We start from the raw sequence: 17,167 nt of genomic DNA on the forward strand, positions 1-17,167 counted from the left end.
TTTTCATGTTGTCTAAAGCTCTTTGCAAGTCTTTTTATGTGGCCTCGTTTCTGACCCTATGAATTTTATCCACTTCTACGGACACAAAAAAACGACAGAAGGCATCCTAGACAACATAAAATCAATCTCGTCCTCCCCAAAAGCTCTTTTGGAGAATCTTTACTCGCTTAACATATTCAGCTCCTGCACTCCCGTCAAAAATAAAGTGTGTCTCAGTGAATCTCCAAATTCTATAAAGATGAAGCTTTCATCAAAGAGTAGAAATAATGGAACAGCCATGTCCAAGAACATAATAGTAAATTTTCCCAACGTTTTTGGCGGCGGGGAATTCTTCAATCTGAACTTCCAAAGCTACAAGGATGCCACTGTTGAGATTGGAAAGCCGTTATTTGTAAACAACAGCATAGCACATACAACGAATCACTGCAAGTAGGAATGCACGTGAGATCAATGATAAGGAGGTAGATATTAAGAAAATAGAGTTGGGCACAAAATTTAATAGTGCATCTCACAATATTATTAGCAATCTTTGTCTTAAGCTAGGATTTGAAAAAATCCAAAAACTAGACGTGTTTTACAACCAGTCAATTTTTAAGATTTTTGGGACCAAGGTTGATGCTAAACTTGGAGTGACCAAAGCAGACAAACTCATACCGTTTTTGAAGGCTGTCGTCGGAAGAAAATTCTGCCTGAAAGGAGACCGTCTTTTCTTTGAAACGGGGTTAAAATTGGGCAAAATCTTTGGACAGACAAGCCTGGTTGAAAAGTTTTTCCTTGGAGATACACTGAGGGGATATAAAAAAGAAAGCATAGGGCCAGTGAATCAAAACAAAAAGATAGGTGGAAACAGCTTTATTGAAATACGAAACAAGATCGGATTTTACATTAACAAGTTTGAGGTATTTGCATTTAGCGACGTTGGTATTAACTCGGTGAAGGGGCTTGGGGAATGCTATAGCATTTTGATGAACTTTGGAGATAATAATTGTATTGGAAAATCCGTTGGAGTAGGAGTGTCCATGAAAACCAGGAAGGGACCATCGTTTATCTTTGCAGTACCATTGACTACTAGCCTGGACTGCGAAAAATACGTTATTGGGGTTGATTTTGAATTTTAAATAAATATTAAATAGGCTACCTGTGTACCTTTTTTAGAGAGTAGTAACTGCATATTAAAATATATTCTGCCCGCCAGCACTACTACAAAGAAGTTGAATATTTGCAGTCAACGTTTGCCACAAACGTAAATTTATTCAAAAACAGTGGGCAATATCTATTCTTGTTATTTTTTATTTGCTTCTTTCAGTCTTTTTTCTACCCTTTTCATGGTCTCTGCTGTTGTCTCGATCTCAATCTTTCTACTCTTATATGACTGTATTTTCTTATCGATCAATTTCTTTAGCTCCTTTCCATATTCCCCACTTCGGTCCTCACAGAAACAGTCAATCCTGGCTGCCACCGAACATTTAGCTGCAATGAATCTGCACATTCTTCCAATATTCCCCCCTAAACAGCCAGACCGATGTAAATAATTCAACTGGTATATTAACCCATATTTTGGGGTGTTTGTTCTCATCTTCAAGCTCCTAAAAAGAGATTTCTCAGCGCCAAGTAGCTGGAGGGTGGATGAGGGATAAAGACTCAAGTTCATCAGCCCGCCTGCCTTGTGAATCATTTTAAAACAGAGTTTGTCCCCAAGGATATGCCTGAGATTTGGAGCCAAAATTTTCATTTTTTCTGCCAAATATTCCTCAAGATTTCTTAGCAGCTTTTCTTTTTCGAAGATCATGCTCAGATAGTCTTTTAGAATACTGATGTCGAACTCTGGAATATCATTCAGCCCATCTTTAATAATACCCACACACTCACTTACATCTTTGCTGACTACAGCACCATCGACAATGTCGTCCGTGCCTGAATCTGTGTTTCTCGCATTATTAATATGGTTGAAAATCAAACTATAGAACACATCACTGTTAACAGTCACATTCAGACTTGGAAAATACCAGTTGAGCAACTTGGTAGCCTTCTCTTTTAGATTTTCAATGTCTTTCTCTACATTTTCAATTTCATATCCCACAGAAACAGCCACATTATCTTCTCGTTCAAGATTATACTGTATGTTCTCCTTAGCTAGACAAAATGCAGCACCCATTCTCAACTGCTTGTCCCCTGCCTGCCTAGTAAACTTTGATAGATTCACTTTAACTCCGCGAACAATATTTGGGCTATACTTTTGTTCAATTCCAACCGTCTTTAAAGCATTTTTCAGCGATTTGTCGCAATGCAAGACTTTCACGCTGCTCATTTCTAGAAAAATTTTCAATTTTTCCGGTATGTCGCCGCGCTCCAAAGATTTTATCGAAGACACGGCCTCGGACACATCAGTAAATGCAAGAGAAGAAATATGGTTGACAATCTGTGTTAGGGCAGCGTACTCAGTATAGAGCGGCTGTGCAAGGGTCTCAAAGCCTTTCAGCTCAAACAACTCATAGCCTGCTATGTGCTCTACCAGCAAATGCTCGACCATGGCTACTTCCTTGGGGCTGGCGAAAGAGCAATTTAAATAAAAACCAAGATCGCAATGTTGAACATGCAGAAGTATCACTTAAGCACCACATTCTACTACAAGCATTGTTTCTCGGTTTGGATGACTTGTGGCCATTTAGGTAGTTTAATATGAAAACGATAGTACTTATCAGAAAACCAAAAATCATTTTTAGCTATTTCATGCCTTATTTTTCATTTGTTGTTAAACCCCGCGGATGTTTAAAGCACAAATAAAGAGCCATGTTCTTACAATTGAGGATCAAAACAGCATACTATTTGAGCACTCTGTTTGGGACAAAGACGAATCACTTGAAATATTCGGCGTATACGGCTCTTTCACATTTAACAAGCATATATACTTGATTTTAGTGCAAAGTGCTGAAAGAGTAGGGTTGATTGGCGGGTATCCTGTGTTTGAAGTCAAGGACGTGAGAATATTTAATTTGAAGGAAAACAGAGCAAATCAAAAAGGACCAGATCGCCAAGATGCGGCGTTAAATGTAGAAGCATCAGCTACAGGAGGCATGGATAACGACATTATGGATTTGAAAGAAATTCAGTATCTAAAAAAATGTATTGCAGAGTTCTTTGAATTACCTGGAATTTATTTTAGTGAGGCTCAGCTGTATTTAAGAAAGGATTTCAATAGGATGCTTGATAAAATAGCTGAGAAGACAGATAAAAGTCCAAGCCAAAGGCTTATCTTGCAAGAAGAAAGATTGTACAAATACGAGTTCTTATTTAATAGCTTTACCATAGATCACTTTAACAAGCTATATGCCCACCAGAAAAAAGAAAGCGCATATGAACGCTTGATCTTGAAATGCATTCAAGGATATTTTGGTATGTATGAAGATTTAATATTAATATCAAGGAGATGTCCGAAACGAGCTGGGTCAAGGTACTTCTCAAGAGGCGTGGATCAAAGCGGATATCCAAGTAACTTTGTGGAAACCGAGCAGATTGTTTCAGACAAAAACTCATATCTTCATCTACGAGGCTCAATTCCGCTGGTGTGGAAGCATACTGTAGGGTTTGTGTATAAGCCTGCCATTAAAATTGATGGGAAATTGGCCGAGACATCCTCCAGGACGGCGCATGAGCTTCTTGAAAATATCTACAACAGGCCGGTAGTGTATCTTAACCTAATTCACAAGGACGGCTACGAGGAAAATCTCTATAAGAAGTTTAACCAGCATTATGGACTGACATGCAACCTCTACAACTACGATTTCAAAAAAGATTTCAGAAAGGTTGATTTTCCAATTAATTTTCTAGAGACCGGGTTCAATTCCAGTGGTAGGTCACAAAAGACAATAATCAGAACAAACTGCATCGACTGCCTTGACAGGACAAACTCAATGCAGTACTTTATAGGAAGGGACATACTGAGGCTTCAGCTTGAGGATGCCGGAGTCACTGGTAGAGAGAATATTGGTAGATATGAAGAGGCCTTTAAGACACTTTTCTACGAAAACGGAAACAACTTGAGCATTCAATATGCTGGAACAAAGGCACAGGGATCATATTTCATAACGCATGGACAGAGACATATTCTTGGGTCCCTAAGTGATTGCTATTCATCGGTTACTCGATATTTTATAAACAGATATAGACAAGGGCAGCTTCATAACGTCTATGAGGTTTTAACAGGTGTTAGAATAGATGGAAATATCCTTGGCAAGTCAAGAAGACCACAGTTAAAAATGATATTGATAGTCATGCCAGTCCTTATGTGCTTGTTCTTTGCAAGCAAGACTGGAGGCCTGGCAAGAGCTGTATTTCTGGCATTCTTTTTATGCTTTGTTGTGTTCTGCATAACTTCGATGGATTATCCTCTCTCGTACCACTGATGTTAAATTTGGACCAAAACATAAATAAATCAGGCTGTTTACTTGAAAGTGTGCTAAACTTTCTACTTTTGGTGGGTAGAAATGACTGTTGTACTTAAAACATACTAGAGTAGCTAAAGCTTAAGGTGAGTTTTTAAGTTTGTTTACGCAGCTTTTTTGTTCATAAAAATCAATCGACCCATGGACTTTCCACCAGAACAAAACAAAAGCCAAAATGTAAATGAAGAAGCAGAGATAAAGGAATGGATGGCCGAAATACTCCAGGAAAAGCTCGCAGAAGGACCTCTATCGGTAGTTCTGAGGGATGGAGTGGTTCTTTGCAATATGATCAATGCAATTCTCTCAAAAGATGCATTTGCTAAGATTAAGTGTCCAAGCAGAAGCTCTCTAAGCTTTTTCCAAATGGAAAACATAGCATATTTTATTGAAAAGGCCAGGATGCTGGGTGTTCCCGACTCCGAGAACTTCCAGACCATTGATCTTTTTGAGGATAAGAACATCAAGCAAGTTTACACCTGTATTTATTCTCTTTCCAGAAATCTCTATAAGAATGGAAGGACCGACATACGAGTCATTGGTCCAAAGCTAGTTGAGAAAGTTTCGATAACATTTACAAAGGAGCAGTTGGATGAGGCCAAGAGAACAGTAAGTCGGCAGTACGGATCGATACGGGAATAATTAAATAGTAACTTAAAAACATTTTTGTAATAGCACATTATAGTTATATTGATTTAAAGCAGGACAACACTCAGCTTAGGCATTGTTTCCAACATTAAGACTTGACAATCTGATCTATTTATTGTACTTTCTGTCTTTTTTCAATTTGTCGATGTAATTTTTAAAAATTTGAAATTCCTCTAGAAATTTGTAATTTCCTGCCCATCTCATCAGATGGAAGAACGACTTTTGGATGTCCTCTTTTTCGGCAATTCCTAAATCCTCGCAGATCATATAATAGACTCTCAGGTCGTTGAGATCGTGATTTTTCCTTTCCCGTGTGTTGAGCTCAGGAGGAACTATCATTTCATAAACAAACAGGTCAAAAATATATTGAAATGAATCTTGTTTAAAGTGTCAATAGGCAAACAAGCTATGTTGGTCTTAAAGTTAATTTGGCTTGAAAGACCATCATTTTGATTTTTTATGATTGATGCTGGCAAATACGGTCTATTTGGGCTGAAAACACCGGCAGGCTACTCATGCACCAGAACCCCAGCTGTGACAATTGAAATGAGCTTTCGATGGTATTTAAAAATTTTTACTTTCTTTGGAGTCTGTCCCTATGATTCCAATTGCACATCCAATTGCCGATGAGGGCACGGCAAATATGGTTCTTGAATGTACCAAGAAGCAACTTGAAAATGGTGGTCTCATCAGTGGAATAAAGCAGTGCCAAAAACACATCCTGAAGGGCGAGTCTTCCAAAGCACTGGTAGTATTAAGTGCATCTACATCCCCCATGGATTTAATAACCCACATTCCTATTCTTTGTGAAGAGAGGAATATTCCGTATTTGTTTGTTGAAAATACTAGCTATATGAACGGGTTTACATGCATAGTTTTGAACAATGGCAAGGAAGAATGCAGCTTGGTTTCAAAGATAATAGAATGGATAAGTAAAAGACGCAAATAAAATGCTTAGTGCACTAAAAAGAGTGTGTAAACACCGTGGGTATTCAATCAAAGAGAACATAAATACATGCCATACGAAATATTGACCTTTCAATTTCATTTTACAGACTTTATTCACCATTGTAGAAACTCGCCAGTTGCTGTGCTGTACGGAATGTCATAGTTGTCCAAATTTATAAATCCATTTTTAAAGCTGCACTTCCATTTTGTCTTGGTCTTTGTTACTTTTGTAAAGAAACATACCATGTACACCCCGATCTGCCTCTCAAGCCGATCCAGGCGATCCTCCTCAGACAAAAGATCAGAATGCGAGTCTTCAAAGGATTCGTCCCGTTCCTGGAGCTCTGCCAAATCAGCTGTGTTTACAACAGGCTCAGATTGAAGCACTTCCAAGTTCTTCAACCACTCCCTCTGAATCGAGTAGGCCATGTCTCTGTCAATACTGTGCATAGGCCCTTCTTGTTCTAGCATAGTTCCTACCTGTCAATGATTTCATAATATGTTCTTTGGGCCTGTTCATTCATTTTGGGGTTGTTTTCCGATAAATTCAGATCTGCCAGGAGGAAAAAAAGAAGAAAATATATTGTTAGCCAAAAGATGGTGTATCGAATGCTGAGCAATAGCCTACATAAATGGATAACCGCAAATTAGTGTCTCGGCATCACAGCAGTGCTATTTCATTGTTATCTGGGTGAGTTTAAAGCAGCAAGATTTATGGGATTAGATTATAGAAAGCTATGCTCTGCTCTATCAAGCCTCAGTAAATTAAGATATAATATTTGCTGATATGGACTACAAGCCTTCTTTTTTAATTAAACATCGTTCGTTTCAAATTCTGTCTTTGCAGCATCTAGTAGAATTCCCCTCGATTCCAAGACATCGTTCGTCCACACCTTCATTTCGGTGCCTTTATTTCTAGTTTGTTTTTGCCCATCTAAAAATGCTACAAGATCCCAGTGTCCAAATCTCCAAAGTCTCAAATATTAAATACCTCACACCAATAGTATTGCACGACTCAAACGATAGACACTACTATATTTCTCTTCTCTATAGAATAGCCAATCCCGGTGTTCACTACATACTGTGCCGTAAACTCAGGAGCATGAATGTAAGAGAAGAGATACCACAGCTGGTTGAAATCATGCTAAAAGGATATACCAGTTCAGCACTGTCAACCAATATCTCTTCCACATCTCCAATATCCTATCCAGTATATGATCTACTCATTTATAATGCAAGGAAAGATAGAAACTTTAGGATTGCCCTGTTCCTGAGACTAAAAAGTGTTCTGGGAACTGTAGACGAGAGTAAAGCTAGTCACTGTTATTTTCTTTGTTGTGATATACTCGATGCTGACAGTTTTGAAAGTAAAAAAAATGTTGGGATCATATACAAACGTTATAGACTGGCCAAGTCTTTGAGAAAAAAGGTTGCAAGCAATCGTATGTTATTCAGTGAAAATGGGACTTCTACGAGCAAGGACAATGGGGCTTTAATGATTGAGAACAATACTGCTGAAAACACTAGCGGTATAGTATCAACAAATAGTGGTGCTATATTATCCAAAAACAGCACTTTGCTAAGGATTAGAATAAGATACATCTTACGCAATAGAACTTTCTCAATCACAAGAAAACAAAAATCACCAACCATAAATGGGTTAATGTTGTACTTTGCCAAATCTGTACTCTCGCTATTTAATACGCAGCTGTTCAAGGAACTGGACGAATATTCTCGAATCTTCAACAGTAAAAAGAACTTTAAACACCTTCAATTTAAAAGCACATGTTCAAAGTTCAAGACCAACTGCCATTTTCTTGAAAATTTAGTTGAAATTTCAAGCATCCTTAAGAAAATACCCGTGCACCTAAGACAAAGAACCCTTAGAATATACTTGGAATTATTAAATAGAGAGATGTCCAATAATATTTTCAATCCACTTTGTAGTGCCAAAAAAATACTTGGATTCTCATTGGAACATGCAAAAGTGCTAGACTCGGCAGAAAACTGTCCTTTTATTGTGATTTGCGAGTGTGCAGATCTGGGTAGCACTGGCCATAGGCCGTATAGCACAGACTTGAAGAAAGCCAAGGGCTTAGTAAGACAGCTGGAGTTTTTGAATGATTTGGGGGAGCTGGGAGATGTTGATGGGATCAAGGAAAGTTTGGTTGTTGCCATTGAGAATGCCCTGTTTCATAACTTTATGAATGGCGATCCATTAATTGATACAGTTTCAATGATAAACCTTAATATTAATTCCGACAGTGCCATGCATACAAATGATGATATTTATAATAGTCCAACCATTTCAACTGAACCTGATGATGGAGAAGTAGACAGATCGCATTTGGACAAGCACGGCTCGTTGATCAAAGATCGAGAATTTGCGAACGGCTTGCAAATAGACATGGCAGATTCCATGGGTCGACCTAGAAGTGTCTGTGACAACAACAGCAGGATGCCCAGCAACGAGGGAGAAACCAGAAATAATATAGTAGAATTTAATAGTGGCACCATAGAGCTTAGTAGCGATGCTTCCAATAAGTCAAAGCAAGACTCTATTGATGGTGGAGACATTAGTCAAATCCATAACATTGAAGACAGCAAAATCTCCAACGAATCAGATGCCCCGACAGCCAGTGTTAATTTAGAAATCATTACAACAAACCAGGAATATGACGAATTGGTGGCGAATAACTCGTCCTCAAGTATAACCTACTCTCCTTATATCAATGAAACAGCTAGTGGCTCATCGGTTTATCTAAGTGATGACAAAAACGCCAGTCTTCTGTCCCGCTGGGATGAGAGATCGTTTTCATCGATCAGAGAAAAAGTCAGAAGGTCTACAAAATATTCAAAATGCTCCGGATGGACTATCTGCTCGTTCATTGTAAAGTCGGGGAATGTTTTGCGGCATGAGTACTTAGCCTACCAGGTGCTAACCCAGATGAAAGAGATTTTTATTATGGAAAACCTGCCAATTTACATTAGAAATTACAAAATCATTCTTGTTTCAGATACGACAGGACTGGTAGAGACAGTGAACGACGCCCAGTCGATTCATCGAGTCAAGTTTGAGACAAAATTTAAGACTCTTGAGTCGTATTTTAAGTACCTTTTTGACGGCGATAAATTCGATATTGCCAAAAGGAACTTCCTTTACTCACTCGTAGGATACTCGTTGGCATCATACATTCTTCAAATCAAGGACAGACACAATGGGAATATCTTGATTGATGGTTTTGGCCACATTATTCATGTAGATTTTGGATTTACATTTGGAAAGCATCCGGGAATAATTTCAGTTGAAAATGCACCATTTAAAATTTCCTCGGAGTATCTTGAGTTGATTGATATTGAAGAGTTCAAAAGCCTATTTGTCAAAGGTTTCAAGGCCTTGAGAAAACACAACGAGAAACTGTCGAGGATGGTTGAGATCATGCAGGACAGTGGATACTATGAAAAAATAGCTTTTGCAGAATTCACAGATAGATTAAGATTGGCTGATAGTGACAAGGATCTTGAGATCTACTGCCAGGGTCTGGTAGATAGATCGATTAAAAGTATGAGAACGATGTTCTACGATCAATTTCAATACCTGTCAAATGGCTATCTTTAATAAATTAGCATATGACTAGTAGAAAACAGCTAACAATCTACATCAACCCAATGTTTTTATCTTGACACATATTTCTACATTTAATGATCTCGGCCAACTGCCGCGCCCAGTTGCTATTTCAAGTGTGCAGCCCAAACCTTGACAGCCAATATTTCTTTGAAGTTATCTGTGCTTTATCTCTTGCCCTAGTAAAATTTGAGAAATGTATAATGAAGAAGCCAGATTTTTAATGCAGGATGGGATGCTTGAGGAACAAGAGAATCAAGAAAGAAGGGCTGGAGCAGAAGAAAAGCAAATGACGCCTTACAAGAGTCAAAGAAAGGGCGCAATCAACAGAGTCAAGTCATTTTCAAAAAGTAAAGAAAGAGCAAGGAGATTCAAAGGAATGCCAACTGTTAAGGGTAGAGAGCCTGAATTTAATCGAATTAAGAAACAGATAGACTCGTTTCTTAAGTACAAAAACAACAGCATTCTTTACTTAACTGGTGTCCCTGGATCTGGCAAGACACACACTACACTTACTCTCTTAAATTATCTTGAAGTTCCCTATTCATATATCAACTGCTCCACATTGAAGACCAGAAAGGATATTTATAAGGAGATCTGTGATGCAATTGAGTGTGCTTGTGAGATAAGGAATGGGACCTTGCAATCACTAAGGTACCATTTAACTAGTTGCTGCCATAGCCACATTATAGTCGTTGATGAAGTTGATTTTTTGATAACTAAAAATGAAAGCTTTCTGTACAATCTATTTGAAATGCCCTTTATGGACAGCTGCAAGATGTTTTTGGTTGTCATATCGAACACACTTGGCAGTCTAAGTTCAAAGCTAGAGAGTAGGATTGCAAAGAATAGGATCGAATTCAAGCCATACAATGCAAATCAGCTGATGGAGGTTGTTGTGTCTGAAATCCAAAATGGAAGCACGAAGGTTGACCAAAAGTCGCTAGAGCTAATAACAAAGAGGATAGCCTCTTCTACAGGAGACATCAGGAAGGTCAGGGAGATAATTGAAGAGTCGGAAAATTTAAATCTGAACCGAACAAGCCATATTCTCAAAGACATGGCCACTCCCCTTCTCAACAAATTTGTGGTTTCGCTCAATTTCTACCAAAAGCTCGTTCTTTTTCTCAACACCCAGCCTTTAAAGTCAATGGCTGAGTGGTTTAATGAGTTTAAATCATTTTGCAAAATTAAAGGCTATCCTGTCTTAAGCTTTGCGGATTTTCAATTCGTTGTAAACGATTTAATGTCATTTGACATCTACAGGATGCGAAAAGACGGTATTTACATAGCTTGCAACTACCTGCAGGAAGAAATGGAAATGGCAATGAAGAATGATCCGTGTTTTGATGAATTCAAATCCAAGAAGATTGGGCTTTCTGACTGAGAAGACATATTGGTTTTTGCAAAGTTTGTATCCTTCAATTAAATGCCGACAGTGTTTCCGCATTCTTTTAAATACACGAGCCTCGTATTTTCAGTCAAGTGACTTATATCCAAAAGTGTAAAGCTGAAGTCTTATCGGCTACCATCATTCCCTGAATAGTGTCTATCGAGCGAACAATCCACAAGAATATCCAGGCGCACATTTTATAATGTAATTCCAACGAAGATAATACATTGGTTACTGAATATCCTTCATTTATTCAATGTGCAGGTTTTCTGTTTCTAAAAATTTTATACTGTGCCGAGTATATGCAAATACCGACAGTCGCTATGCCAGCAAAGAACAACAGTCTTTGATAGAATCCTAAATTGTCAAGGAAAGGATAGATGTACCTTCCAAAGTAGGTAGCATATGCAGTTACAAGTATGTAATACAGCATTGCGAAAAGTACAAAAAACATCAGGTGATAGTCGCATGGCTTCAGAGTGAAGTCTGTATATTCAATATAGCTTAGAATTAGGGGAAACACATGCGATGAAAGCCTGGAAAGCAGCGGGGTTTCGTTTCCAGGTTTTAGTGTCTCCTTATCGACAATTAATTTTTTGTCAATCAGAAACAAAAGCCAATAGATAAAGGTAACTATAAATTCAAAGGTAAAGGAGACTGGAAGAAAAAAGTTCTTAATAAAGTGGAAGTTTCCAGTTATTCTGTTGATGATTCCAGAAATGGCTGAAATGATTGTTAGGAGAAGAGAGATTTTTGTAAATAGCAGGTACTTGTAGTTATTGTATTCGCTAGTTGATTTGATACTGTTTGGATTTTCAACATAGTCGAAGAGTGAAAAAATACTGGTCAAAATGAGAAAGGATCGTGTCAGAGACACTATAAATCTCTGCTTTGGATTCATGCCTGTCAATATTTGGCTGGGGTTGATGGCTATAAACATACCAGGGTTTATTTACTTTCACATATAACATTGGTATTAGAGTACATCTAAAAGTTGGTGGTTGCTCAGATGAGCACCGATGCTACACTGTTGGGCACAGGTCGGTACAAGAGTGCTTGATCGCTATTTTTATATCCACGCCAAAGCACAATTTTGATTACTCAGCACACGGTGTACTCTATCCTAAACCGTCCCTAGTTGCAATAAACGTGCCGACGAGGTGCTATTTAGCATGGATTAACTCTGTGGCATGTTTATGTCCTAGCTACAGGTTCTTTCATTTTGTTCTTAGAACACCCTATGGATAAATTTCTTAAACTAGACGCAGAATTCACACAAGATGCGAAGGTGTTCAAAAGAATAATGAGGAAAATTGTATTTAAAGACGCCATCACACTAGACTCGTATCTTTCTCTTATAAAACTTCCACTTTTCAAGAAATTGCTATACAATGACTTTTACAAATCAGATGAGTTGAGGGCGAGCTACGAAGAAATCGTAAGAAAAGAGACAAGTGGAGTCGAGAAAATGATCTTTCAACTTTTGTGCAAAAGACCTGTTGGATTCAAGGACATAAAGCTCAAGTTTCTCTTTTATAAAGAGTTTCCAGATCAAAGAGAATACTTTGTTAATGAAAACCCAACGGTAATCTTTGAAGCCCAGGATTTGCTGTTCAGACAGGTATATTTCCATGAAAACGTAAAGGGAAAAATGCAAAACCTGATCCAAAAATCTCCATTTAAACACAAAATATTTTTCATACTGGCAATGAAAAATTGCTTAAGCTTGAGTTTCATGAAAGACGTAATATTTAATATTAAGGAGCATCAAAGCCTGATTAGAAAAGAGTTTAATCTAAAAGACTCTGAGTTTTTCAAATACTGGGTCCTGGCCCTCAAATCATTGCCTGAAAAGGAGTTCTATGCAATAGTAACATCTGAAATGGTCTATTCACCCTTTATTGAAAAAATCCAATTGCTAAGGGCAGTTGAAGATTTGGTTAGCCATCAAAAACTAAGTTTGTGCATTCTAAAGGAATGCTTCAATTCTGAACTCCCAATAGTAAGAATCTATGTTGTGTTTCTAAAGATTACCGAGATGCTGTGTCTCGCATATGGATTTAAACTAAAGCTACTTTACTCATGGCTGAGATACTTCCTGTATGAAAGGCAGATCGATTTATTTTTTGATTTAATGGGGAAGCATGAAGAAGGCAAAGAAAAAAGACAGGGAATTTGAATTTTACTGTGTTTTGGAAGGGTATCTGAAGGAAGAAGTGGAGTTTGACAGGGTTTTGGCATTGGCTGGTAGCATTGGGGATGAAAACCAGTTTTCAACCATAACGATTGGCCAGATAGTTGAAAAATACAAAGTAAACGGCGAAGAGCAGAAAGACTGTATCCTACAGCAGTCTAACTCCTGATTCGGATACTTCTTTTGTAGGTCTCTGTGCGGAGAGATTCGCCGTGTCAAGATGAAAGAAGGCATAGATGGACGCGACATCAGCATTCCAAGAGCATAACTATGCAGAGGATCTTTTATTTAAGAGACTGAGCATCATTATAAATGCAGATCGGCCTATATGTAGATGCTTCTATCTAATCCTTAATCTACAAGAGCACTGTCATTTTTCTATCTCATCCGCACATTCACTTGCCTGATCGGGCCCTAAAGGCTTTTTGAGAAATGATTTAAGCTTCTCAAATTTCTCAACGTTAAATCCCTTGTAGCTATTCAGCACATCCTCTATTTTGTGGGTATTAACTTTTGATTCTCTTTTGTATTTGTCCTTCAGATTACTTCTTGTGCGATCTGGAAAAAGAAGATTCATAATTGAAAAATCAAGGCCACAGCACTCCAAAGCACTGTAGAAAAGATCATTCTCCTCCCTATTCCATCTCTTTCTATTTCCCTTGTTCTTCATGTACGTATATGATGTCACGATTTCTTCTTCAAAAGGCCAGGTGCATCTAAACTTATGACTATTTGGTCGTTCACGACCTGCAGTATGCTTTCCTTCTTTTTTTGGCGCTTCTGCGGCAGCTTTGTGAAATTTTTATTATCTAGAAAGTATTTCAAAGTTCTCTTTTCCATGGGTGTGCTACAGAGCCCAACGAAAAGGAGTGCGACAAGGGAAGATTGGAAAGTGTATTGAAGAAACACAATGCTTCTATGACATTGAAAGCATAATATTTGACAATCATACTCAGATGCTTAAGATATTTAACGTTATCTCGGACTTCTTGGTAATCCACCATTCTAAAATAAACTTCGTTGTGGTTTAAATTTAGTATTTTAAATGTTGATAGATATATTGACTATTTCTCTATTTTATATCTACTCCCTTTGAAAACAAAAAATTTTATCTACCCTTATAATGTCCTCAAAGGAATATCAAGAAGCAATCCGAAAAGCACACTATTACGACCTAGCAGAGAGGTACCAAGACATGGCCGAGGAAATGAAAAAGGCCGTTATATGCATAGCAAAGGAGGGGCAGGAGCTGAGCGTTGCCGCCAGAAACTACCTTTCTCTTGCTTTCAAGGATTTGGTAAGCTCTAGGAGGAGCAGTTGGAGGGTACTGGTTGCTGAGAGAGCAAAAGTAAAGGAAAAACAACCAGAAGAGCTGCACATAATAGATGAGATAATAAAGAAAGTAGAGACCGAGTTACTTGACTATTGCAATGAAGTTCTTGGGATTATTGAAGACTATATTCTTCCTAGAATAGATAAATGCTCGCTGACCCACAATGTTTTCTTCTTAAAGATGAAAGGTGACTATTACAGATACATGGCCGAGATAAAGGAGACGTACAAGGACAAAAATGTGCGGGAAGAGGCTTTAAGGGGATATGCCGAGGCAAAGAAACTGGCAGATGGTCTTAGCTTTACAGATCCTATACGCCTGGGGCTTTATTTAAACTTCTCGGTTTTTGAATATGAGATAATGCAGAATCCGAGTGAAGCTTGTAAATTGGCAAGGACAGCATTTGATGCTGCGATATCCGAGCTTGACACACTCTCTGAAGATTATTATAAAGATTCGACGCTGATTATGCAGCTTTTGAGGGATAATCTTACTCTTTGGACCTCGAGAGAGGAAGTTGATCAGGCAAAAGGCGAAAACCTGGAGATGTCTTGAATTAAATGATGAACTTTAACACTATTGTTTTACAATATGCTTTGTTTTTGTCTTGGACGATTCGCTGTAACTGGTCTTTGGTTAAACTGCCATCCATAAATAAGCTAGATAGTCTCGAACGAGTATTTTTAACCCTAGAAAAATGTTTGCCAAAATTTTAATATCCTCTTTGGGCCTACCTGGCATATTTACGAATGAACAAGCGCTGTTTCAGTGCTAACTGAAAGGTACAAGCGGAGACATTGAGTGTATTGCAACACTGCACTTTAATCAAGGATGGCTTATGCCCATCCATTTTAATACATTTAAAGGAGCACTCCTTAACAGCTTATCAATAGCATGAAGAGCCCCTTTAATGGAAGAGGTCTCAGTAGACAGATCATCAGCTAAAATTGACCATGAACCTGCAATAAAAAAGTATTCTGAGTTTCACAAAAAGGAAATACAACAAACCAAGAAGTTTTTCAAAAGATGTTTTATGCTTATTTTAACTGCCGTTTTATTAGCATCGATGCTGCTGCTCAGCAACTCCGTTAGAGACAGAGTGGTAGAGAAGTACCAATCTGATCCGAACAAGACCTTTTATTACAAGCTCGCCCACTCCTCTTTTGCTATTGTGGTAGCCCTGAACGTATTTTTGGTAATTTACTTTATATTTCTTATTACTAAAATGATAATCAAAATACATTCTCCAGAAGCCATACTGCTGCCTAATGTTCTCGAGCATTTTGCCATGCAATTCAGCCAAATGGCTACTTTGATTGTTTTGAGCTGCCTTGCTCCCCATGAGCTTTACTATCCTGCTGGAACGCTGGCTCGTGAGAAACAATCTTGGCTATTTGGTTTACACGTCTGGGAGACCAGCAAGAGCTGCGACAGTAGTCAGATTTACAGCATATACTTGCCGGCAATCTTCAAAATACTAGGAGTACTATTGGTCAGGGATTTGGTGATCTACCTACTTAATTTTAACGTCCACTACAAATATTACGAAAAGAGAGTTGAGCAGAATACTGAGAAAATAAACATTCTCAGAGCAATGACTGACATAACCAATGCAGGATATGTCGGAGATGTAGACATTATTGCCAAGAGATTCATTCAGGTAGTTTCACAGAACGGCCCAGTTACACAGTGCACCTTGCAAACGTTTTTCAGCGAGGAAGTTTCCTACAAAATCTTCAAGCACTGCAACAAAACTAGTACGGACAGTGAACTAACAGAGGAGGAAGTCAAGGAATTCTACATCTCGACACTTGTTGAGCAGCAGGCAATAGTAAAGAGCATTGAGCAGCACAACGCAACAGTTGATAGCTTCCGAGGTGTGCTTAATGTGCTCATAATTCCAGTTTGTCTGTACCAATTTTTAAGCATGATTTTGTTTATTAACCGCGAAGATTCGGAGATAATGAAAAATACATATTTCCTAGGAACGCTGGTTTTCTCAATGAACTACACATTTTCCGAATCTTTCAAAGGTTTTGTTAGCAGCCTGGGCTTTATTTTCTTTATCAGGCCATACGAAGTGGGAGACCTGTTTATTTTGAATGGCAAACTCTATAAGGTGCATGAGATTAACCTTTTGACGACGGTTCTTTTTGACGGATGCAACTATACGGTTTTCTCCAATTCCAAACTTTCAGGAGAATCCATTACAAACCTAAGACTGAACAGGGTTTGGGATGTTGAGTATACAACAACATTCAAGCTGGCAGACTTTGAGGCCAAGAATGCAATGATGCTGCTTGCAATTAACGATTACGTCAATAAGAAATCGTCGGAGTTTAGAAAAAATGCCTACTTGAGCAAGATTGTTCCAAAAGACGGCGGAAAAGTCGAGGCTACTATTTTGGTCAAGTTCAACAGTGATGTTTCGGACATTGAGGTGCTTAGTAAAAGGAAGGCGGACTTCTTCTTCAAGCTTCAGGAGATTTTCAAAGGAGTTGAACTTTTGCCGTTAAAAGAATAAATTAGGTTAAAGACGAGGCTTTTATTTTAGAAAGCTTAAAAAACCTTGAAAGAACGTAGGGCA

At 38.2% G+C, this 17,167-nt stretch overlaps 14 protein-coding genes across 14 annotated transcripts; 10 read left to right on the forward strand and 4 right to left on the reverse strand.

Annotated features, from left to right (window-relative positions):
- Positions 1-58: 58 nt before the first annotated feature.
- On the forward strand, positions 59-433 carry VICG_01289 (uncharacterized protein; the record flags this gene model as incomplete). The annotated part of the gene is made up of 1 exon (XM_007604673.1): positions 59-433. One exon carries the CDS (start codon positions 59-61, stop codon positions 431-433), a length of 375 nt encoding a protein of 124 aa, XP_007604735.1.
- A 49-nt stretch (positions 434-482) lies between these two features.
- On the forward strand, positions 483-1,118 carry VICG_01290 (uncharacterized protein; the record flags this gene model as incomplete). Its single annotated transcript, XM_007604674.1, has 1 exon — positions 483-1,118. One exon carries the CDS (start codon positions 483-485, stop codon positions 1,116-1,118), a length of 636 nt encoding a protein of 211 aa, XP_007604736.1.
- A 164-nt stretch (positions 1,119-1,282) lies between these two features.
- VICG_01291 (uncharacterized protein) lies at positions 1,283-2,530 on the reverse strand (the record flags this gene model as incomplete). The annotated part of the gene is made up of 1 exon (XM_007604675.1): positions 1,283-2,530. The coding sequence occupies one exon, from the start codon at positions 2,528-2,530 to the stop codon at positions 1,283-1,285; it is 1,248 nt and encodes a 415-aa protein (XP_007604737.1).
- A 235-nt stretch (positions 2,531-2,765) lies between these two features.
- On the forward strand, positions 2,766-4,403 carry VICG_01292 (uncharacterized protein; the record flags this gene model as incomplete). The annotated part of the gene is made up of 1 exon (XM_007604676.1): positions 2,766-4,403. The coding sequence occupies one exon, from the start codon at positions 2,766-2,768 to the stop codon at positions 4,401-4,403; it is 1,638 nt and encodes a 545-aa protein (XP_007604738.1).
- A 180-nt stretch (positions 4,404-4,583) lies between these two features.
- Positions 4,584-5,081, forward strand: VICG_01293 (uncharacterized protein; the record flags this gene model as incomplete). Its single annotated transcript, XM_007604677.1, has 1 exon — positions 4,584-5,081. The coding sequence occupies one exon, from the start codon at positions 4,584-4,586 to the stop codon at positions 5,079-5,081; it is 498 nt and encodes a 165-aa protein (XP_007604739.1).
- A 604-nt stretch (positions 5,082-5,685) lies between these two features.
- On the forward strand, positions 5,686-6,036 carry VICG_01294 (uncharacterized protein; the record flags this gene model as incomplete). Its single annotated transcript, XM_007604678.1, has 1 exon — positions 5,686-6,036. One exon carries the CDS (start codon positions 5,686-5,688, stop codon positions 6,034-6,036), a length of 351 nt encoding a protein of 116 aa, XP_007604740.1.
- Positions 6,037-6,149: 113 nt separating this feature from the next.
- On the reverse strand, positions 6,150-6,506 carry VICG_01295 (uncharacterized protein; the record flags this gene model as incomplete). Its single annotated transcript, XM_007604679.1, has 1 exon — positions 6,150-6,506. The coding sequence occupies one exon, from the start codon at positions 6,504-6,506 to the stop codon at positions 6,150-6,152; it is 357 nt and encodes a 118-aa protein (XP_007604741.1).
- A 469-nt stretch (positions 6,507-6,975) lies between these two features.
- Positions 6,976-9,654, forward strand: VICG_01296 (uncharacterized protein; the record flags this gene model as incomplete). The annotated part of the gene is made up of 1 exon (XM_007604680.1): positions 6,976-9,654. The coding sequence occupies one exon, from the start codon at positions 6,976-6,978 to the stop codon at positions 9,652-9,654; it is 2,679 nt and encodes an 892-aa protein (XP_007604742.1).
- A 202-nt stretch (positions 9,655-9,856) lies between these two features.
- On the forward strand, positions 9,857-11,047 carry VICG_01297 (uncharacterized protein; the record flags this gene model as incomplete). The annotated part of the gene is made up of 1 exon (XM_007604681.1): positions 9,857-11,047. One exon carries the CDS (start codon positions 9,857-9,859, stop codon positions 11,045-11,047), a length of 1,191 nt encoding a protein of 396 aa, XP_007604743.1.
- A 259-nt stretch (positions 11,048-11,306) lies between these two features.
- Positions 11,307-11,993, reverse strand: VICG_01298 (uncharacterized protein; the record flags this gene model as incomplete). The annotated part of the gene is made up of 1 exon (XM_007604682.1): positions 11,307-11,993. The coding sequence occupies one exon, from the start codon at positions 11,991-11,993 to the stop codon at positions 11,307-11,309; it is 687 nt and encodes a 228-aa protein (XP_007604744.1).
- A 300-nt stretch (positions 11,994-12,293) lies between these two features.
- On the forward strand, positions 12,294-13,232 carry VICG_01299 (uncharacterized protein; the record flags this gene model as incomplete). The annotated part of the gene is made up of 1 exon (XM_007604683.1): positions 12,294-13,232. The coding sequence occupies one exon, from the start codon at positions 12,294-12,296 to the stop codon at positions 13,230-13,232; it is 939 nt and encodes a 312-aa protein (XP_007604745.1).
- Positions 13,233-13,617: 385 nt separating this feature from the next.
- Positions 13,618-14,087, reverse strand: VICG_01300 (uncharacterized protein; the record flags this gene model as incomplete). The annotated part of the gene is made up of 1 exon (XM_007604684.1): positions 13,618-14,087. Exon 1 carries the CDS (start codon positions 13,915-13,917, stop codon positions 13,618-13,620), a length of 300 nt encoding a protein of 99 aa, XP_007604746.1. The 5' UTR covers positions 13,918-14,087.
- Positions 14,088-14,370: 283 nt separating this feature from the next.
- VICG_01301 (uncharacterized protein) lies at positions 14,371-15,135 on the forward strand (the record flags this gene model as incomplete). Its single annotated transcript, XM_007604685.1, has 1 exon — positions 14,371-15,135. The coding sequence occupies one exon, from the start codon at positions 14,371-14,373 to the stop codon at positions 15,133-15,135; it is 765 nt and encodes a 254-aa protein (XP_007604747.1).
- A 355-nt stretch (positions 15,136-15,490) lies between these two features.
- VICG_01302 (uncharacterized protein) lies at positions 15,491-17,104 on the forward strand (the record flags this gene model as incomplete). The annotated part of the gene is made up of 1 exon (XM_007604686.1): positions 15,491-17,104. The coding sequence occupies one exon, from the start codon at positions 15,491-15,493 to the stop codon at positions 17,102-17,104; it is 1,614 nt and encodes a 537-aa protein (XP_007604748.1).
- Between the last annotated feature and the right edge of the window lie 63 nt (positions 17,105-17,167).

Source organism: Vittaforma corneae, assembly GCF_000231115.1.
Source record: "Vittaforma corneae ATCC 50505 unplaced genomic scaffold supercont1.11, whole genome shotgun sequence".
Classification (NCBI taxonomy): Eukaryota; Fungi; Microsporidia; family Nosematidae; genus Vittaforma; species Vittaforma corneae.